The sequence below is a fragment of the Juglans regia genome, chromosome 1, assembly GCF_001411555.2.
Source record: "Juglans regia cultivar Chandler chromosome 1, Walnut 2.0, whole genome shotgun sequence".
NCBI lineage: Eukaryota > Viridiplantae > Streptophyta > Magnoliopsida > Fagales > Juglandaceae > Juglans > Juglans regia.
In genome coordinates this window covers 44,138,761-44,160,856 of record NC_049901.1, presented here as the reverse complement: position 1 = coordinate 44,160,856, position 22,096 = coordinate 44,138,761, and the positions used below count along the sequence as shown (strand labels likewise).

General features: G+C 35.5%; 2 protein-coding genes across 2 annotated transcripts; one reads left to right on the top strand and one right to left on the bottom strand.

The window, feature by feature from the left end:
- Window positions 1-698: 698 nt before the first annotated feature.
- LOC109012654 lies at window positions 699-5,051 on the bottom strand. The gene is made up of 11 exons (XM_018994403.2): window positions 4,912-5,051; window positions 4,611-4,744; window positions 4,147-4,228; window positions 3,406-3,476; window positions 3,169-3,270; window positions 2,973-3,062; window positions 2,568-2,642; window positions 2,350-2,382; window positions 2,121-2,201; window positions 1,233-1,292; window positions 699-1,159 (listed from the first exon to the last, which is right to left on the bottom strand). Exons 1-11 carry the CDS (start codon window positions 4,964-4,966, stop codon window positions 977-979), a joined length of 966 nt encoding a protein of 321 aa, XP_018849948.1. The 5' UTR covers window positions 4,967-5,051; the 3' UTR covers window positions 699-976.
- A 10,685-nt stretch (window positions 5,052-15,736) lies between these two features.
- Window positions 15,737-21,930, top strand: LOC109012655 (putative BPI/LBP family protein At1g04970). Its single transcript, XM_018994404.2, has 6 exons — window positions 15,737-16,243; window positions 17,473-17,612; window positions 19,457-19,808; window positions 20,004-20,252; window positions 21,265-21,390; window positions 21,508-21,930. Exons 1-6 carry the CDS (start codon window positions 15,836-15,838, stop codon window positions 21,685-21,687), a joined length of 1,455 nt encoding a protein of 484 aa, XP_018849949.2. The 5' UTR covers window positions 15,737-15,835; the 3' UTR covers window positions 21,688-21,930.
- Window positions 21,931-22,096: the final 166 nt, after the last annotated feature.

Genomic DNA, 22,096 nt, shown 5'->3' with positions numbered 1-22,096 from the left:
TAAGAAAAAAGTGGTTAAACCGTTGTCTAACCAGAAACTAAAGCCTGCATTGCAAGATCGCAGACAAATTTGAGAGATTGGAGAGTCCTACCTCGCGTTGTGCATCACAAAATCAAATCCCAATTAAGAAACCCTGTTGTTATATATTCTGTTTATGACTGAAAGTTAAAGAAGCATCAGCCTGGCTATATGAGTTGGGTGGGATAAAATCCAAGTTGTTTGTCGTAGTTATTGGTGTACCCTTTGACAGAAAAAGAAAATCAAGCAGTTCTCATGAGGGTATAAGCTGGTCACTTCCATATGATATTGATATGGGAAAGCTTATACCCATCAAATAACTACATATAGAAGTAATCCAATTTTGTGAGTATGTGCCGGTTGTTATAAGTTGCAGACCATGGTGAAGACAACAGTCTGAATTGCTGAGATAGCAATCTTGTATGCAATCTCTCACCTTTGTTTTCCAAAAAATACGTTTTGGATCATTTTCAGACTATTCGGTATGTCTCCCAATGAATTACTCTTTGGCAAGTTGATTCAAGATCACAAGATTTAACACAGGAAACACTTGAAGTTCGGCTTCAACCCAATAAGCATCTTTCTTTCTTTTTTAATTTATATTCCATCCTTGGTAGCAATCAAACAGGACAAAAAACTGAGTCTTATGGAGATAACTGCAGAAATTTATGAAGCAGAACTGGAGATGAATGGATTTTTGACATATAGCTATATGAAAATACAAAAATACAAGGTCATCAGCGCCACCGAGGTTACGGTGCCTTATTCTGCTCGTATAACATATGAAATCATTACTTGTACAAAGCACTATCACTATATACTTTTTCCATCTGGAGATGTGCAAATCAAACACCCGGAAGCATTTATCACTGGGAGCAAATTATGGAATCCCGTAACATGCTTATGAAATCAATAGGAAGAGTTCACTCCACCAAAGCAAGAAAACATAATGAAAGAATCATGTATCCGAACCTCTAATGTCTCGGCTCAAAGAAATACCAACTGGATATGACCTGTGTATTCTATTTGTCAATGTCGGACCTTTTTCACCAGAGAAGTTGTCAAGATCAGTTTTCCTTATTGTTATCACTGAATTATCAATCACACCTGAGCCCTTAGCTTCAGCAATGAATTGGAGGCCCTGAATGATATGGTGACACCATGTCATTGGTGAATGAAAACAGGATGCAACTGAAGAAGGAGACTCGAGTTACCTTGGGGGACTTATCCTCAAATGTGACTGTTGAATGATTTGCTACCTTAGCACCAACATCCTGCCAAAGCACAAATACAGAAGTTAGTAATATTTGAGGAAAAAGATAGTGAGTAATAGAGGTATCCATCTCTCAGCAACAGTGAAGAATGATCATTCAATGATATAATTGGAGCCCCATTGAAACTATTATAAAGACTCTTTTTTTTTACAAGTAAGATAGCATTTTATCAATAGAAGTAAATAGGCATAGCTCAAGTACACAGAAGGTATACAAACAGCATACACCTAGTTACATAAAAATGAGCTAGAAAGAGATACAAGAAGGTCATTGAAGCAAGCTCCATTCAGAACACAAGAAGATACCCAGAGAAATAAAGAATGGAAGAAGAAACTTCTTAGCTCATCCAGAGAACGTTCCTTGTTTCCAAAAGCTGATCCTCACACCGTCACCGACCTCTAATTTAATAAACCGAGTAAAATCCTCCCATCCATTTCAAATATTCTTCCACAGACCAACACCATGCACACTTCTCACTTCATTTCAACACCAACCCCCTCACAAACTCCCATACTTCAACTCAATAATGGTCTTCTATAAAGATTCCCCTTCTTGATGATACCTCCATGACCACTTCCCAAGAAGTGCCTTATTTAAGATTTTCAGATTACGAATTCCCAAAAAGCAAGGACTTCTCATTCCCAGACAAATGTGAGATCTCATACACCACCTACCCTTATCACTTACCAATCAGTATGGAGTATCACAACTATTACAAATACAAGCCAATAACTGGCTGTTACATGAATAAGCTGACCTCCTGAATTTTGGCATGAATAGTTCATCTATAATAGGCATAAATCTTAACACACGGATCTAGTATCTGACCTGAAAAAGTTTAGAATTTAGCCCATCTTTGAAGCCTCCAGCCACTTGGCATAGATACCAGAGACCTGAGTTAGTCATGTCCTGGATGTTGAAAAGAAAACAAAGGAAAATATCAATTGCCAAAGAAATGTTAAGCATATACATTTTGCATTCATGTCAGCGTTTCGTATAGAAGTTATTGTATCAGTAATTAACAAACCCAACATGATTACATTATCAGAGATATAACCTGTTTGTTTTCAAGAAGCTCAACCTTCCCTTCCTGTCAAGTTAATTGACAAACAAAAGATCAACAATCTACTAAGTTTACTGAAATTAGCATGCCAGAGAAAATAACAAATATATATTTTTCGATAAGTAATAAAAAATACATAAATTTTTTGGATAGGTAAAAATACAGTTTTATAACAAATACTTATTTTGAAAAAAGGAAAAGCAGCTACTTACCAACCCAGATAGCATTTGATAGATTGATGCCACATCAAACCCAATTTGAGAAAGGCTTGATTTCACCTCATTCACCTGCATGCCAAAAAAGCTGCAAATAAATATAAGCATACTTCAAGGCATGCAGTTATCGGAAGTGGTACCATTAAAACTTTGAGAATATTGATTGCAAACCCAAATCCAGATTGGACAAGAGATGCAGATATCAAAAGTAGCATCGCTTCTGATCTTAACAAGAGAAACACACAAGAAAGACCCACTGAAGGGGGAACGAGTGGAACTAAAATGAATGGTAATTTTGATCCTCTTATGGCCACAATGCTTCAAACAAGGGGAACACATTTCTTATATCTTATCTAAAATGAATGCATATCCAACCAAAAAAAGAAAGGAATAGCTTTATACATCATTTGCAATAAGCTTGGTTGTTTCCTTCTGCTCCTCCACCTTCCAGTCCAAGTTCTCCAGCTTCTTGGTTAGATGTCTCTTAGTTGCCTGCACAAATTGAGATTTTATAACACGTGTGAACTTTAAAAGTAGTAAAGAAAAGAATTACTATCTGGAAGAACATACTAAACAATGGCCAAGCAACGCTACTTACACCCAGTGCTTCATGGACATGCTCTAATTGTTTGGACACGGTTGCAACAGCATTTGCCATATTGTGCTTAGTTACAAACATTACATCAGAAAGCGACCAACCCTGCACAACAAAAGAAAGAAAATTAGATACCAATCCTAAATCAGCAAGAATAGCTATTGTTAACAGTGCACTAACAAATGCAACGCACTCATGACAACAAAATTGGTGCGTTTGGATCACAACTAAAAACCTTACCTTCCACCACATGTAACAATATCCCATTGCTCCAAGTGCAGCAGCAGGCACTAAGTAAGAACCATAGCTCCCTGTGTGCCCATCAAAACATGTAGTTAAACTTCCCCATCCAAAAATCACATGTACTTATTAACACAGCGCATAAAAATTCTTTGAAAATGATGATACACAGGAAACAAGAAAAAAAATGCACTGAGCTAATAGAGAATTAATTAATAATTCCTGATGAGCAAAGATGGGAAAGAAGTATAAATCAGCGAGTTCGAAAGTTTTTCTTTTCATTCTCATCAGCAAATACGATCCAAATGAATTAACTACATGTAAAATGAAATATACCAAAGGAGGGCCCCTTTGAGTAAAAAAAACTGCGGTCATAAGAGGATCAATCATTCCATCCTGCAATTCTTAAATATGCTTTATTTATTATGCCATTCCATCATATGGGCAATAGGGCTCAAGTCTCAAAATTCTGGTTGGGTTTGGTTTTTAGATCATTTGAAACAACTCAAGGAAGGCCCAGAGCACATCTGAGCCCATGCTCCAAAGGACCAATCAAGATTACAGTTGGAGTCCCTTGGAATTATTATAAAGATTTTGAATTTCTCCCTGCTGAGCAACGTGAGATTCTATTCACCTTCTTCCTAGACACAATCCTAGATATTATAGAAAGATGGGATACAAAACATAAACAGAATTGCATTCGCAATTCACAACGATAAAAGATATGATAGGTCTGCGTACCATTCGATGATGAATCCCCATTGAAGATGGTTACAGGACGGGACACTGCTAACTCCCTGATCTCTTGAGCCAATTGTCGAATCTAAAGATAAAAGAGAAGACAAGCAAACACACATAACTAACTAAGCACCACCCATTTTAACACTATGGATCACACAACTATTAAAGCAGCCCTTAAATATGAAGTGATTCGGTTTAATTCAAATGCATTTCGGGAATTTCTTTTCTTCATTTGTATGTTTTAAGTCATAATTTAACACTTCGCCTCATTCTTTTGATCAAGGAAACATATCATTTCAGTTACACGCACGCAATGAGCATAACCATCGATGAATATATAAACCACCTATGTTACGCACGCAGAGAGTCTTAAAGCTACAAACTTCGGCACTCCTCCGCAGCGTTCTAACGGACAGAAAGGAAGCGCGATTTGGATAAATGCTTATTAATTAACTGTGAGATACCTGAGCTGCAAGGACTGTAGTATCGTACTTGTTCGGCGAGATCTCAGCTTCATTTACACCCTTCAATAACTCCTGAAGCTGTGCAATCAGATCAGACAGTCGTCCGCCCCTCAAAACAACCGAACCCGTCAAACCTAAAATCGCCAAAATAAATTACAAAAACCAAAAAAAAAAAAAAACATAGTACGAATCAGCTGAAGTTTTAGAAACCAAATTAAAACGAAACTAAAGCGGTGATCATAAATAAAACTTCGAAATATCAATTTAAAAATAAACAAACGAAAAAAAGAGAAAAATTGACCTGCTCCGACGAGGATCAGAACCTTTGAAGTTGAAACCCCAGCCTGCAACGCCATGTTCTCTCTTTCCGCAACGGGAGAAGAATCGGGTTTCCAATTAGCCGAACCTCGTTGACTCGGTTCGAGTCCTCGATTATTACGAAAGGGATCCGTCGTCGTTTTATATATACACACACGTATGAATGTCAAGTTTGCCAACCAAAGAATATAAGGAAAATAATTAATCTTGGCATCAGCCCACTCTTCGCATCAGCCATAACACACCTGAAGTGTGGACCGGGTTCACTAACCAGTGGATCGGTTTTTTCAATTTTTCGCTTTGCATCTCTCAACCCTCAGATTCGAATTCCCCCGACCCCTAAATTCGAATTCCCCCTCCCAAACCTCCCCATTCCTTCATCTTCTTCGATCTCAGCCCTCGAAACCAAGCAACCACTGACCTCAGCCGTCCCCACCACAACCTCAACCCTCCCAAGGAGATCAGTCCCCAAGCCCTCGATCCCTAAGTCCACAAACACAAAGCCCTCAGTCCATTCGACGCGAAGTCGCCCTCAGTCCACCGACGCGAGCCTCCCTCAAATCTGTTGGAGGTGATTCTAGGGTTTGGGCATACCTTTTTTTTCTCTGTTTACTCCATTATTTTTTTCTCTCTGTATGTGCTAGAAACTAATGGTGCGGGACTATAGATGTTGCCTCTCATGGCATACATTTTTCTTTTTTCTCTCTGTGACAACTAATGTTAAATTATTTATCTCGCATGTCAATGATAACAGAGTTCTTCTATCAGTATTTTCTTTTCAGGAATTGCAAATGCTTCAAACAGAATAAATAGGAAGAATTTATTACCCGCTATCCAAGTTATAAGTTCAAGCTCCTTCAGCACATACTGAAATTCTTATGTTATGCTTGATATTTGAAGTTTCTTACATTCATATGTAATTCATGATAAACTGTTACTTTATTAATAAAATACAAGCACATATGGCACTTTATATGTGTAATTTTCATATATCATAATGTTTCATTTTTTTTTTTGTCTAATTTCTAACTGTTCTTTCAAAATACGTCTTAGACCTCTGTTATGGTAGTTCTATATTTTAATTTTTTGAGGGTTATTAGTTTGCTCATTCTTGTGGACAAAAATAGAAAAAAAATTAGCTCAATCCCATTGATTACTTCTTTGCAGTACTTGCTTTGGTTTTAAAAGTAAAACAAATGCATATTTGGCTAATATGTAAACTCAATTGCAATACTTTGTTTTAGCTTAACCCAAGATTTGAACTCAAAATACAACCATTTCCCTACACTTGTTGCTTGTCTTTTGGCAGTATGCTAGGATCCCTTTAACTATAACTTTTTTGGACTTGAATTTTGATTAGCTATTGCAATCTACCAACTTTTAGGTCTGACTAGTTTTGGTTTGCATATGTTTTTGAATTAAGTAGCACAGTTCTTGCTAAAATCATATGCATTTTTTTTTTATTCTGCACATACTGTCAACCCATTAATAAAAATTAGTGATAATAATGTTTAGTTTCTGATTTTGGTAAGATCAAATTTTAAAATAAGCTCTTACATTTTTTTTTGTGACACTTTATTCAAGGTAAAGTCCTTTGGAGGGTTTTGAGAAAGATTTGAAGTTTTTGAGTCTCCCTATTTTTAATTTTTTTTTTCTTGAAAAGAGAACTGAGCTTTCAACCCAATGGTGTTTAAACAATATTTACGAATATCAAAATATAGAAATGATGTTTGATTTTATCTTTGAATTGCTTCTTAGATTATCTTTTTGATAATTAATTGCTTTTGTGATTTTTAATTGTATATGTTTACATATCTTCACTTGGTTGTCATGTTCTATGCATCTTGTTCCAATAGAGGTATAGAAAGTTGACCTTGGTTTTACTTCTTATAGCTGAAAAATGTCGGCAGCTGGTTAGGGAAGAAGTTACTCTCTGTAGCTTTGCCAGTTAATGACGAGAAGTCATATTTTCTCCATAAATTTGTAACAATCTATTGGAAAAAGAACTAAATTTCAAGATGAATTAGAAGTAATATATATATATATATATACACACACTAATTGCTTTGTTCATCTATCTTATCTATTACAATATAGGTCGTTGAATTTTCAAGCTTATTTCTTGGTAGAACATGGTCTTTTGAGAAGAAATGACAATACCTTGATGATGTGTGAATGAAATATGACAGTAGAATAGCTTGCATTGAATTATATATATGTGTTATGAAATAGATATTGATTTTGTTGTTTCTGATTTTGTTTCCATACACACATTCTATGGCTTTTCAGAATCAAGAATGACATCATCCCAATCATCATCTTTAATTAATGATTTTATTATAGAATCACCAACTTGTTGGTGTAGTTTGAAAACACCACTAAACACATCCCACACTAATAAAAATCTTAGAAGGAGATTTTTTGCTTGCTCAAAGTATAATACGGTAAAATGACTTTATATTTGTTATATTTGCATATTGATTTGCTGCTTGCGGGGTGTACTTTATAATGTTAATTGGAAGTTCGTACTGTGTGCAGGGAGATGCGAGGTATGAATTCTTTGTATGGGCGGATACACTTCAGTTGCTAGAGGATAACTTTTTCTTAAGAGAGAATAAGGCTTGGAAGATATGAGATGATGTATTATAGTGCGAGTATAATGTTCGGAAAAGGAAAGATAAAGTGAGAGAGAAAGCAAAGAATTTGAAAAAGGAAAAACGAAAATTATTGTGTTTGTATTGAGTTGTGACCTTTGTAATAATGTTTGCTTGGTTCAGATAAATTCTATGTAAAAAGCACTTTGTATGGATTATATGAGTTTTCAATGGAAACAAGTTTTTACACATGGTTTGATGAACACGTTGTATGTAAATTGTATTTTGAGGAAACAACTTGTGTAATTAAAAGAGTTCGTGCACTTCAATTAACTTTGTAAACTTAGCCACGTCTTGTGTAGTTATGTAGTTTGGAAAACACATCCAGCTTGAGTCAATCATCAAGCAATTCAAGTTGCAATTTCGAATGTCTAAACTAACAGCAGTTATATTAACAACAAACTAACATTGTAATTATTCTTGATGCTCAATTTATTTTCACTTCTATTAATTACTTTTTGTTTTCAAAGAATGAGAAATGAAAGAGAACATAAAAGCAATGTTCTAGAGGACTACTCTTTCAAGGACAAATTGTTGTCAAAATTTTTTTGAAGTGAAATATATATTGTAATAACACTAGAAAATAACACAGTAATAACTCTTTCAAGCATAAATATACACTTGAATAACACTGTAATGAAATATAACACCATAAACATATACTTTAATGAAATATACATTGTCATAACACTTTAATAACGCCATCTGATATACATTGTAATAATAATATACAAGAAAGCTCCTTCACAAATATTGCTTGCAGAACCCATGATAGAACTTTTTCCAGATGCCATGAGGGAGGAATGTGGGCACGCAACTAAACTCCTCTGGCAGTCTTTGGAAAACTTCTTCTTGCTCTCTGGCATTGATATCAACCTTCAGAGATCCAACATAATATCTGCAAAATCAACTTTAAACTCCTCCAGCAATGCTTGTTAAGTTGTTGAGCTTGCATCCATAGCACCAAAATCAACTATAAAACTTCAACCCGTACCAGTCAACGTTAAGAGAGTATAAAAATAATTAGATACCTCGGGTGAATCAAATGATATAATGATGAAGCACTTCAAAACAACACCTGTTCATGCATCCACTAACTAGTATCTGGATAATGTCACTGAAATATTGCTATGGTCTGTAACAACACCTTATTCTCATAATTTAAAATTGTTTCAGTTTAACTTAATGGTATAAAATAAAGATATCATGAGATTTGAAATATAAAAAAAACTTTGAATAATGAAAATAAATTGAGAATGTCTATGAATGCCAATGATATCTATAAAATGGTGCAAATTAAGTAAAATTTCAAGCATACCAAGAAGATGATCCTCCAAGGAACCAATCCAATCCCACTGATTTGAAGGTGTTACACCCCACATGTTTGACTGAAGAATTCCATGTGCAATACAATGACCACTTAAGCAAATAGTTGGACATTTTAAGAAGATTAAGAGTTTTAAATAACAAATTGGACATCACTGTTTTGAGGTAGGGTCTCCACCCAAGTTTTTTTTTTCATGAAACTAATACTGTGGTCTTCATTATAATGACAGAGATTTGTTTATATAATACAAAATCTTTTAAGACAATCAGTTAAATCATGTTCCTGATCAATGAATCACAATTCAAATGTAGCATTGCAGAACATAGAGCAAAAAGCTATCTAAATGGAAGAAACTCCCTACAGAAATATGACTACTAACTAGTGATGAAGCTGCCAAGTGCAAAATGCATCATTCGCCCATTACCCTACACAAGCAAGACCAGCAAATGTAAACATGTGATTCATTGTTAACTTATAACCCAAAATAGGTAGTGGTTCAATTAAGCAGCAACCCGGCAAGTCATTAAAAATATTTCTTACCAATACTGCCCCTAATCTCTACAAAAATGAATATAATATTCCAGCAAGGACAACGTATGGACAGAATCATGGGAACCACGCAAGTCAATGTAAATCATTAAGTTAAATAATCTAGGCAACTTTCAAGTAATAGCATTAATCTATGGGGAGGAAAAAGATGTAACCTGGAATGCATTACCTAATAAATGGGGCAAGAAGATAAATGAGTATAAAATCTGCATATATGACCATTATCTAAGAAATGTAATGAGAGGAAATATACATTCCAAATAAAAAGTGAGAATTGCTAAAAAGTCACAAACTCTGAAGAATGAAATAAGATATAATTAAAAAATATATGGATAGATATATATTTATAAACATAGCTTTCCTCATTATTTCCACAATAAATGGGATCGATGCCCAATTTTTCCTTACTATTTTTCACTCAAATATTCATACAATAAATTTTGAAATGAGAATGGAAAAAAACCAAATATTTGCATGATGCCCATCATCAAAGACACAGTTAACCAACATACACAATCATGCTACAAAAAACCAGCTGCAGGAAGACTAGTTGGCTCATGGTACCAAAACACCCAACCTTTTCAAGAGGTACAAAAAATAAGTCGTTGCATCTCCACAAAAAACCTTACATTTGACATATTCACAACGTACACCAAAACTACACCAAGAGGTACAAAAATGCATTTTGATTACCAGCCCATCCCTCTCAAAGAGGTACCAAAATTACACCAGAAGCATATTGACAAACTACACCCTACCCTCTCCAATAGACAAAAATTTTTATCACGTTTTGCATATTCACAAACTACACCCTACCCTCTCAAAGATGAACAAAAATGAAACACTTTGCATATTCACAAACTACACCCAACCCTCTCCGTGAAGAACAAAAAAGAAACACTTTGCATATTTATAAACTACACCCAACCCTCTCCAAGAGGAATAAAAAAGAAACAGTTTGCATATTTTCAAACTACACACAACCCTCTCCAAGAGGAACAAAAATGAAATATATCAACAGACACAAACTACACCATGACCATTACCAACAGAAAAACAGCAACTCAATTATGGCAGCACATCTGAAAGAAAACAATTATAATGTAAACAACTTTTAAATTATGCATGCAATCTTTAATCGGAAAAAGTATATTCAAAGACACATTTAACCAATAGCTGAAGACCTCTTGATTTCCTGATGGCATCGATTGTGTGACAATACTGTTTTGTGTCCCAACACCAACCCCATCATCAAATTGGTGGTATTGAGATCCTGGGGTGTCACCCAATTGTATTTCATCATCTAATATTTTCTTAAAAGCCTAAGTTAAAAAACAAAAAATAGACATAGATTAGAAAAAGAATACTAATTAGTAACTGAAATTTGGAAAGTGTATTACCTTTCTCCACGAGTGGAACTTTTCTCTTACTTGGGGATCTCATTTTCCCTGGACCATGTGAGGGCTTAATATCTTCTTACAATTATCTGCGACTATGTTTTGTCCAACCTTCGTTGATTTGAATCTTAACCCAAATGTTACATCATCATATTTTGAATCAAAGTCATCAACATAGCGCAAGAATGCATTGACACGCTCATCACTTGGGGATATTTTAGTTGCTAATTTCATGCATCTTTTAACCACCATCTCATACCTCTATGCATCTCCACTAGCCCGCAAGTCATCATAACTACTTTTGATCAATGTGCATCTCCTATTCTCATCATTCATCCAGCGATCCAAGACATATATATATATATATATATATCTCTGGCAGCACATTAATTCGGGACAACTGAAAAACTTTAAGTGCATGCCTACATAAAATTCCCCTCATCTCAAACAATGCACATGTGCATTTTAACTCATACTTTTCTTCGTTATAGTAAAGTGTGTAGTGGACTATTTTGTTGCAGTCATTAATAGAGATTTCATCCAAGATATCAAAGGTTGAAATGCACCATTGCTTGCTTACCAGTATGCAATTATAATACCTTAGGCCCATCAACTATTTTTAGAACTCTTTAAACTTTGCATTTGTGTATACCGTCTGAAACTGCTTCTCAAAGTTGAAAGGGGAAACGCAAGGGATCATTTGGTTACTGGAGTTGAAATCAGCTGTTGTCTCTACCTTCACATTATTTCTTAGAGTATTATCAAATTGATCAACGAATTCCTTCAAGGTCGTACCGGAATGGACATACCAATCGAAAATAGCATTCATACTTTCTAACCGTTGTGTCGTGCTCATACCAGCCCAAAATACATCCTTCAAATAAACTGGAACCCAAAAAGTTCTTTCCTCATATAAGGACTCGAGCCAATTATTGTCTCTGAGATCATACTTATCAAAAAGTTGACCCCACCTCTCCTCAAATTCCGTACAGGTCTGTGAATCATACAATCCAACCTGAATGGAGGTCTTCAACCATGTGCTGAAATGGGAGTGAGATCCTAACTTCTCTGGAAGTTTGCGCATTATATGCCATAGACAATATCTATGGCAGGTTTTCAGAAATACAATTGAAATTGTATTCTTCATTGCTCGGTCTTGGTCGGTTATGATGGCTTTGGGAGCTTGACCATTCATGCAAGCCAACCACATGCGGAACAACTAAACAAAGGAATGCGTGTCCTCGCTTGACAGCAACCCCGCCTTTAGTAGTATGGACTGCCCATAATGGTTAACACCAACAAATGGAGTGAAAGGCATCCCATACCGGTTTGTTATGTACGTTGTATCAAAGGTTACAACGTCTCTGAAGTAATCATAGGCCGCTCGACTCTGTGCATCAGCCCAAAACACATTACGTAACCTTCCCTAATCACCGACGTCCATGGAAGAAACAAAGCCATCATTTTGATCTCTCATTCTTAGGAAATACTCATTAAGGGCTTCGCACCTCCTTTACCCAATCTTAAATGTCTAGCCTTGTGAATGAAATTCTAACAATCTCTCTCTTGAAAATCTAGATTCTCAAAACCCCTCGCGTCAACTACAAGAGAAAAATAATTATTATTCATTCGAATACTGGCTCTATCGTTGAGGTCGAGGATCCTTTGACTGTAGTCATCTAGATGCTTGTGAGATCGAAAGAGTCTTGTCTTCTTGGGGTTGGCAATAATGTGGTTGTGTGCATTTTCAACTATAGTGATAACCCATTTGTAATTCTTGTTCAATGTCGCATTTACTTTCGCTTCACAATCCATTTTAGTTGTGCACGTGACTTCGAGATATTAATGTTCTTAAGTTGGTATTTTCCACCACGAGCACAACCAATAGTTATATACATAGGCCTCCCATCATCATCTCTCTTAGTCCTCTGTGTCCTTACACCAAATCCTTATTACTTGGCATATTGCTTATAGTAGGCCGTAAGCTCATTGTCACTCTCAAATTTCATACCGGATCTTGGTGCTTCAACTCGTACCTCATCATCCGGGACAACAGTGGTACCCTATAAATCTTCATCTATGTTGAATAACATTTCTAAACATGGAAACATAGGATGGATTAGCATCAATTCAATATTAGCGTCATTAAAGTGAAAGTAAAAAAAAGTGTAATACCATTAGTAGCATCAGAAAATGTACTTCCAACATTTTCTTCAAATTTTTCAAATTCTTGCCTAAAACTCTCTAGATTACTCAGCGGCGAAGGGTAGAGCATATTTACATCAAAATTATGCTACAATTAATTAGATTAATGAGCACGTCAAACACACTTTTTAAAAAAATAAAAGACATCAACCTGCATACTCACAAGGTAATCGTTTGGATCTCCAAATGTATTTTGAGGCGTTATTAATGACTGTGAAGTCGAAGTCGAAGGCCTGGTTGCCATTCCATCTTCATCTTCCCCCATCACACTAATTCTATGAATATCTTCTGAGACTTTAAAGGGGAAGCACATGATGGCAAAAGAAGAAAAATGAACATCAAAGTCTCATAATTGATATCGGTAATAAAAAAAAAAGAATTTGAAAAGTAGAAAAAATAAAAAACATTTAAGCATAAGGGGACACTTTATCATTCCTGCATTCACTAACATTAACATTATTTTTCAGGGAAAGCATATCTGGACATTTGATATGATGTTCTTTAATTCTCATGATAGATCGGTCCAGTTTCAAACCTGATTTGGAAGATTTATTCAACCCAACTAGTGGTGCATTCTTTTAGGTCAATGTTTAATTTATGTTATTTATTTGTTGTTGGAAGTAGTTGACTATCTATCAATAGAGTTGTAGTAGTCTCTTGTCCCCGTCACTACCATTTTTAATATGTTTTAGGTTGAGGCTGCATATGATATGTTGCTTATGTAAAGTCTAACTCAGCGACGAGCAGGAAAAGTTGTGAATAGTAGCGTTTGTTATACTGATGTTAAACCTTTAAGTGCTCCTGGGATGGGATCAATGCCTTAGAGGTGGCAGGTTGCTGTGAAGAATCCACCCATTTCAATTGAAACACCATCAAGCAGTGATTTGGGCATACAAGCAGGTGTATATGAGGCTTTAATGGTCTTAACTTTTGTCAATGGAGCTTCAACATCCATTGCAGCCCTGTATGCTGGGGCTGATGTTTTTGGACTAATCTTGGTCAGTTATTTTGGAGCTTCTTTGTATTTCATGAGAAAAAAAAAATGTGAAGTTATGTAAGCAACTTTCTTATATCTATATGGTTCTACTTGCATAGTTTTATTTGTATACAAAATTATGTTGTCGTCAAGAAGTTTGAGATGCCTTACAAATTTAAACTCAAGAAGTTTATCAAAGAATGTGATGGAAACCAGGAAATAGAAGTTAAAGAAATTCAAACAATTTCATTTATACAAATTAGCTCAATTTTGGGTGGGAGAAAACCCAATACAAGATATAGTTTACTGACCACAGACAAAGTAAACTATACCAATAAACCTGGCTTTTATAGACTCAACCTACTTGGTTCTTAATCCACTCCACTTCCATAGGCATAACACACTCTTCTCACAATCGAACTCTATATATGCACCCACATCAAATACTCAGACTCACCCATGTTGCTCCCATGCTACACGACTCAATTGACTGGCTATGTCTCTCTCCATTAGCCACATCCCTTTGATATCGCTGCATCTTTTTTTCCCTTTTGCTCCACAAATAGAGATCATGGAAGCCTCTCACATATCCATATCTCATCCCATATAGCTTGTGTCCCTTATGGTGTATCACAAGAACAATGCCTCTATTACTAGAGCATTATTTGTGCTCATAGAAAGGGCATTATCTCGCAATTATTTGAGAGGTGGATACAAGAAGAGTACAAAAAGTCTATTGATAATACTAATACCCTGCTCAGCCCAAAAACTTAAACCTACACCAAGAATTGAATATCAAACATATCAAACAATCCGAGCAATATCAAAGTCAAGCAAGAGAAAAGGAGACCCATCTTCTATACGGCTGTGTCTTCATTTTTAGACACCCAAAATCACAACCCAACCCAAAATGAGAGAGTTAGCAACTGTGCGACAGAAAACACCCAAAATCACAAATCATGGTATACACGAACTACAAACCATAAACCAAAAATCAACAGCAGCACTCCAAACTAAAGCCCAAGAATTTTGGGTTGAAATATGTAAGATAGGGAGGGATTCTAGGGCAAAAAACAACTCACCTGGCTGCCAAGATGTAGATTCGGATTGTTGATGTCGATTCTGAAGCAGGGAAGATGAGAAAGTTAGTAATTGTGCGACATGTATTTCTCAAAATCAATCTCAAATGCCCAAAATAGAAATGAAGCAAAGAAAGAGAAACGCAAACATGCACCTGGGACGATGACCAAAATATTAGGAGAGCATGGACGACGCAGGTGGTGGGGGTGGAGGTGGGGGAGAGGATGGGTGACGCGGGGGCCCTGGGGGGAGAGGAACAAAAGGAGATGGGTGGGCGACGGGGAGGGAGGAAAGCTGGGCGACGTGGGGAGTGATGGCGTTGTGCAGATGGGCTTGATGTCGCTTGAAAGAGAGACGGCGTCGCCAGTAGCAATAGGAAGAGGAGGTTCGCTGCGGGTAGGAGAAGATTCGATTTGGGGGAGGCTCGAATTTGAATTGGGAATAATATGAAAACACTATAAAAAATAGCGCATTTTACAGAAAGGAAAAAAAAAAAAAAAAAAATTGCCACGTAGCTACGGTGGCTGTTCCTTAAAATGACGTGGGCATTATTGACATTTTACAGAAAAGAGTCTTGATTACTGTCATTCAAGACCACCGTATTTGAGTTAAAAAAAAAAAAAAGTCCTCTGTATTTGATTGGATTTCTGCCGGAAGAAAAAGAAGGGTTTAAATCCATCTCAGTCCTGCGAATGCGAGCAACCCAATAGCAAAGCCGGATGGCACCCACTATTCTCTTCGTTCTAATGGCTGCTTTCTTCATTCCCACGAATTCCCATCTACAACTAACGGACCAAGCCTTTACCTCCGTAGCCCTCTCCCAACAAGGTCTCGATTTTGTCAAAAACTTGCTTATCGACGAGGCAATTTCTTCAATAATCCCCCTCCAACTTCCCAAGATTGAGAAATCTGTGAAAATCCCATTTGTGGGTAACGTCCATATGGTCCTGTCGAATACTACAATATACAAAATCGATGTTTCCGAGTCGTATGTGAAGCCTGGAGATACAGGGATTGCGATTATTGTGGCAGGGGCTACTTGTAATTTGAGTATGAATTGGTATTATTCTTACAGTACTTGGCTTGTGCCGGTTGAGATTTCGGATAGAGGGAGTGCTTCTGTTCAGGTATAGCTTAGCTTGTTGGAGTTTGATGCAAACTTTTGCGTTTGGTTTGGGAATTTGGTAGCTTTATTGTGCTACTGTTTAGGAATAACATATTTAGAATTATCTCTTTAATTTGATTCAAAATCTGGGATTTGCAATTGGATTTTGTTTATTTTGGCGTGTTTGAATTGCTATTGGAGTGGTTTGGATTCATAAATGAATTGAGATGAGTTGAGATAGTTTGTGAATAGTAGAATAAAAGTTGAATTATTTATTATATTTTGTGTGGAAATTTGAAAAAGTTGTTTTGAAATTTGAAAAAGTTGAATTATTTATTTTATTTTATGTAGAAATTTGAGAAAATTGTAATGATAAGATGAGATGAGTTGAGGTGAGTTGAGATGAGTTGCGAATACAAAGGAGGCCATAAAATAGCTTTACAGTGTTTTGGACGTATAATTGTTATGAATGGTTGATTAAGTTTGCAAGCCTTACTGTGTTACCGAGATTGAATTCTTAGCTTTTTAACTTACCCCCCAAAAACTTCTAGGCTTTTTGTGGTCTTTGAATTTATTTATATGGAGGTTTTCTGGAGATATCTTATTTTCTTGTTTGTTTTGTTTCTAACTGCTTGAGTTTCTTTGTTGCAAATTTCTTGTATTTTGATAATACTAAGGCGGAATTTGTTACATAGACTATAGGCTATTAGAGTATGCAATAGGATGTTTCAATTTGGTTAAGATTAGCAATAACCCCGCTTAGAAGAACCAGCATGGGTGATTTCCTGTTATATCGTCTTGGCAACTCACTGGAATGTGAGGATGAGTAGTTGTTGCTCCTATAGTGATTGGCTTTTTCTCATGAAGTTTTTGCATGAAGGGTATGCCTACTTCTTTTCTCCTGTAAGCCTGGCTTGTAGGACTTACCTATGAGCTTTATACTAATTTTTATTCTTGTTGTCTGAATCAAGTTATCCCAGGGAGCTTAACTCTGTTCTTTCTCAATTCAGTCATCTTAGGGAGTCTAATTCTGAGTTCAGGTTCGTAAGGTGCTAATTATTTTGAAATTGACGTTTCAGATAATCCCCCTCCTTTGTTAACGTTTGCTTTGGGAAACTAAAAATTATATTTAAAAATGCATAGGCTTCATGTATCTGTTAAATCTTGTCTAGTTTCTCTTGTGTGTTTGTTTGCTCATTTCTCATGTGTACATTAAAAAAGGGAATTTGATGGGTGCTGCTCCTGGGTAAGGTTGAAGGCATGGAAGTGGGGCTTACTCTAGGCTTGGAGAACCAGGAAGGAACACTGAAGCTTTCCCTCATGGAGTGTGGTTGCTATGTGAAAGAGATATCAGTAATATTGGATGGAGGAGCATCATGGCTTTATCAAGGGTATGTAATATTTACACGTAACTTAATTTTATTAAGAGGAACAGTTGCATCACTTTTGTACCAGTTGTTTTGAATTTTTGTTTAGTGGTGATTTTAGTCATTGTATGCTAGAAACTGGCAGTTATTTATTCCCTTTTTTTTCCTTTCCAATGATGCAGTTTTTATGTTTGCATTCCTCTTTTCTTTTTCTTTTTCTTTTTTAATTATTCTAGCAGTCCCTCTCTGTATAAAGAGAAGTATCTAGCTTATGCTACCGTTCGCTCTGTTTGTTTTTTGTTAAAATCACAGACAACCATGCCTATTATCGTAGCCTTGACCAACCTTTTTTTTCTTCCTTCGGTTCTGTCACTGCATTCTTCTTATCTGTGTAACCGTTAGTTCTCTTTTATAATGATTGAGGGTCCATTTGGCAACACAATTGTTTTCAAGTATTCTCAGATATTTTCTTTCTAGACATCCCTCAAACACAAAACACTTTTTAATTTCAAATCTTCAACTTTTTATTTAATCATTACCTAATCATTACAATTTTCCCAAACTCCCAAACAAAACATAAAACACAATTCTACTTTTTCAAATTTCAAAACAAAAATTCTATTCAAACAATTTTTTAACTTTATAATATTTTTATTCAACATTTTCTCTCTCATTTCCCAAAACCCAATAAAATATCTTAACTCAAACCATTTCACTACTATTCATAGATATACATAGATATTCTAAGGTCTTGTTTGTTTTCAGGAAACATCTCATCTCATCTCACCTCATCATTACAACTTTCCCAAATCCCTACACAAAATAAAATAAACAATTCAACTTTTTCAAATCCCAAAACAAAAATAATATTAAAAAATATATTCTAACAATATTTTATTCAACTTTTTAACTTTAATCTCAACTCATCTTATTTCATCTCATCTCTGAAAACAAATGAGCCCTAAGTATCCAAACGGGCCCTCAATCATCTAAACTACCGTATAATCCCATTCTTAGCTAGTGTTACTTTCAGCTAGTCATTTGTATTGTGTGTTCGTATTTGGTGTCTGCATATAATCTCTTCTTTTATTAACTTCAGTCAACAAGCATGATGGCCGTGAAAATGGTACTCTATAATTTGAAAAGCTGATGGATTGACTTGATAGTTCACATGTCAAAATGTTCATTGTGTGATTTAAAGTTGAGAACTTCGCTTCCTTCATGCAAACATCTAGAATGAAGATTAACCTAATTTAACCAATTATGCTCCTTTCACCCTTGATACTCTTAAAGGCAATAATCCGGTAGGAGCTTCCTTCTTACAACCTTTGCCAAAATAGAGAACAGTATTACTCTTTGCTTTTCTCTTTTGGTAAGTAATTTAATCTTGTAGGAAAGGTACAGGGGTGCAACCCTACCGCATAAGAAGTGTTCAAGAGTGCTCTATTCCTTTCCCCTTATTTTTTATTTATTTATTTATTTTTTTGTGTATTTTGAAACGTTTCCTTCTCATATAGGTAGGTAAAACTTGAAGTTCAGGCCGAGTGCTTTGTTATATACAAGCAGTTTTAGAAGGATTATTATTTTTAATTAATTAATTAATTTCTTTCACGGTGATGCGCTTCAGCACTGTTATGATGCATATAATGGATACTAATAGTCTATTCCAATCATCCTTTGGCCACATGAAGCTGAGGTCATTAGTTCTACCCTTACCCTCCTACTTCCCTTGCCATTAGGGCCCCTCAATTCGCAGAGGAAAAAAATTGTACATCCTTTGCATATGCCTTTGCTTTGCATATCTTTTGGACGGAACCAGGATCTGCTCATTCACTGTTATTTAAGACTTTATTCTTGTCATCTGGCAGTATGGTTGATGCTTTTGAAGGGCAAATAGGTTCTGCAGTGGAAAAGGCTATTACTAAGAAACTTGATGAAGGGATTTTGAAGCTTGACTCCTTTCTCCAAACTCTTCCAAAAGAAATCCCAGTGGATGACAATGCTTCTCTGAATATAACTTTCGTAAATGACCCTTTGTTGAGTAATTCTTCCATTGTATTTGAGATCAATGGGTTATTCACAGGAAGAAAAAGAGCTCCAGTCCCCAAGCATCGCCTTGAGAATTCACAGTCTTCAGTTTTCTGCCCCAGTTCTTCTCGAATGCTTGGAATTACATTAGATGAGGCTGTCTTTAACTCTGCGTCGGCCTTTTACTATAATGTAAGACTTACTTTTCCAAAGATTATGTTTTTGCCGGATTCATTATAAATATTCTTGTTTATAGGGCCAAAATGTATTGATGTCTCTAAATCTGAAGTTTATGTTTGTATATTCTTTGCTAAATTGCATGTTGTTGATTTTGGTTCGGTATATATTATCTCATGTTGTTAAATAAATTATTCTTTCCCTGTTCAGGCATCATTTATGCAATGGATTGTGGACAAAGTACCAGATCAGTCTCTTTTGAACACTGGTGGATGGAGATTCATTGTTCCCCAACTGTACAAGAAATACCCAAATGACGATATGAATTTGAATATGTCTTTATCCTCTCCTCCAGTCATGAGGATTGCAAAGAATAATATTGATGCAGTCATTAATCTAGACTTGGTGATTGACGTTTTGGAAGCAGGCAAAGTAATACCAGTTGCATGCATCACGCTGGTAAGCTTATTGATGGGCGAAATGACAATTTTGGTCATCTTTATTCTTCAATCTGTGTTAAGCTCTTATATTATTATTCTTTTTATAATCAAACGATATATATATATATATTTTTAATTCCCTTGCCTAATGCTGATTGACATTTTTAGTGTACAAATGGGTTTTCTTGTCTCTGTCATTCTGTATTTTGTGTATTTAACATAATCATTATTAATGTGAGAATGATCATAGTAAGGGGCTGATTTGGACATGGGTTTGCCATTCGCTTCTGACAAGAATTGCACAGCTTTGCATAACAGACGATACCAACAGTATAAATAACTCAACATTCACAATACATCTTTTTTATTTTTTATTTTTTTATTTTTTTTTATAAGTAAGAGAACATTCTTAACCAATATTTTAATACATTATCAGATCTAGTAGCAATTTCTCCCAATATTCATTATAACCATCTATCGGAAACAGTGTAGAAGCAGTAATTTTATGCATTAAAATTATGGATATGTAGAAGCAGTAATTGCATATATTATGGATATTAGCAATTAAAACCTAGTGGAAATATGAAAGAAGTGGAAAATATGCATTATATCATGGTTTTGCAGTGTAACTTCCGAGGTCATAAAATTAAAACATAAGAAAGAGCTCCTGCTGATTTCTGTCAAACATTATGGATAGAAGCAATATGGATTTGCAAACATGTGGCTTGCACTATTCTGTGAGATGCTTAGTTTATGCACATTAGATCTAAATGTTACCTTTATGGTATGTGAGCTCCTTTCCGACTTCCTTTTCTTCATTCTAGTGCATCTTTGTGGTTCCTTTCCAAGTCTGTGCCTCTCCTTTTTGTCTTTTAAAGATGAATATGAAGAATGTGACACTCCTTTTCTGTTCTTGTTAGGCCATATGAAAAATGTGACGCCCCTTCTCTCTCTTTTTTAGGCCATATGAAAAGTATGGCGCTTCTTTCTCTTTTAGGCCATAATTTTCTTATTGCTTCCTCTTGGTGCAGATAATTCGGGGCTCGGGTTTAGTTAAAATTGCAGGAAATAACCTTGCTGGCAGTGTGAAATTAAATGACTTCACGATGTCATTGAAATGGAGTAATATTGGTAATCTGCGGTTATATCTAATTCAGGTAATCTTACACATAGCAATTTCTCAAAATAACATTTTTATTTTGCTTGTTTATATTAATGTTCACTTATTCAAACAAAATTTCTCAAAATAACATTTCAATATCCTCCTGTTGCAGCCTGTGATGTGGACACTTATTCAAACAGTTTTCTTGCCGTACGCGAACTCACACCTTGCAAAAGGTTTTCCTTTGCCCATCATTCACGGTTTTACCCTTTATGATGCTGACATCATTTGCTCAGATTCAAGAATTATAGTCTGCAGCGATGTATCATACAAAAATCAAACAATTTTATAAGTTTCTAATGCTTTGGGTTTATAAATATACGATCCACCTGTGTCTGGAAGTGTTTGTAGGAAAAGGAAGCGGCAATCAGTCTCCCTTTTGTAGTTTGTACATCTTGGTGGAGACTTTTGTAGTTTGTACATCTTGGTCGATCAGGTTGAACCACTCGCCATTTGGATGTGTGCATTGTAATAAAACCATTTTTTTTGCTGAATATATAATAGAACTATTTGAACAGAAACTTTCAGAGTTTAATGAGAGTGCACAGTTCAGATCCTTTATTTATTTATCCATATATTTTGGTGACTTGCAAATAATATACCGTATTTATCAATAATTATGGTTAATTTTCATATTTTGAGCATGAATGCTAGAAGCATGTGCCAAACTGGATTTAAAATCAGGGCCATACAGTTTTAAA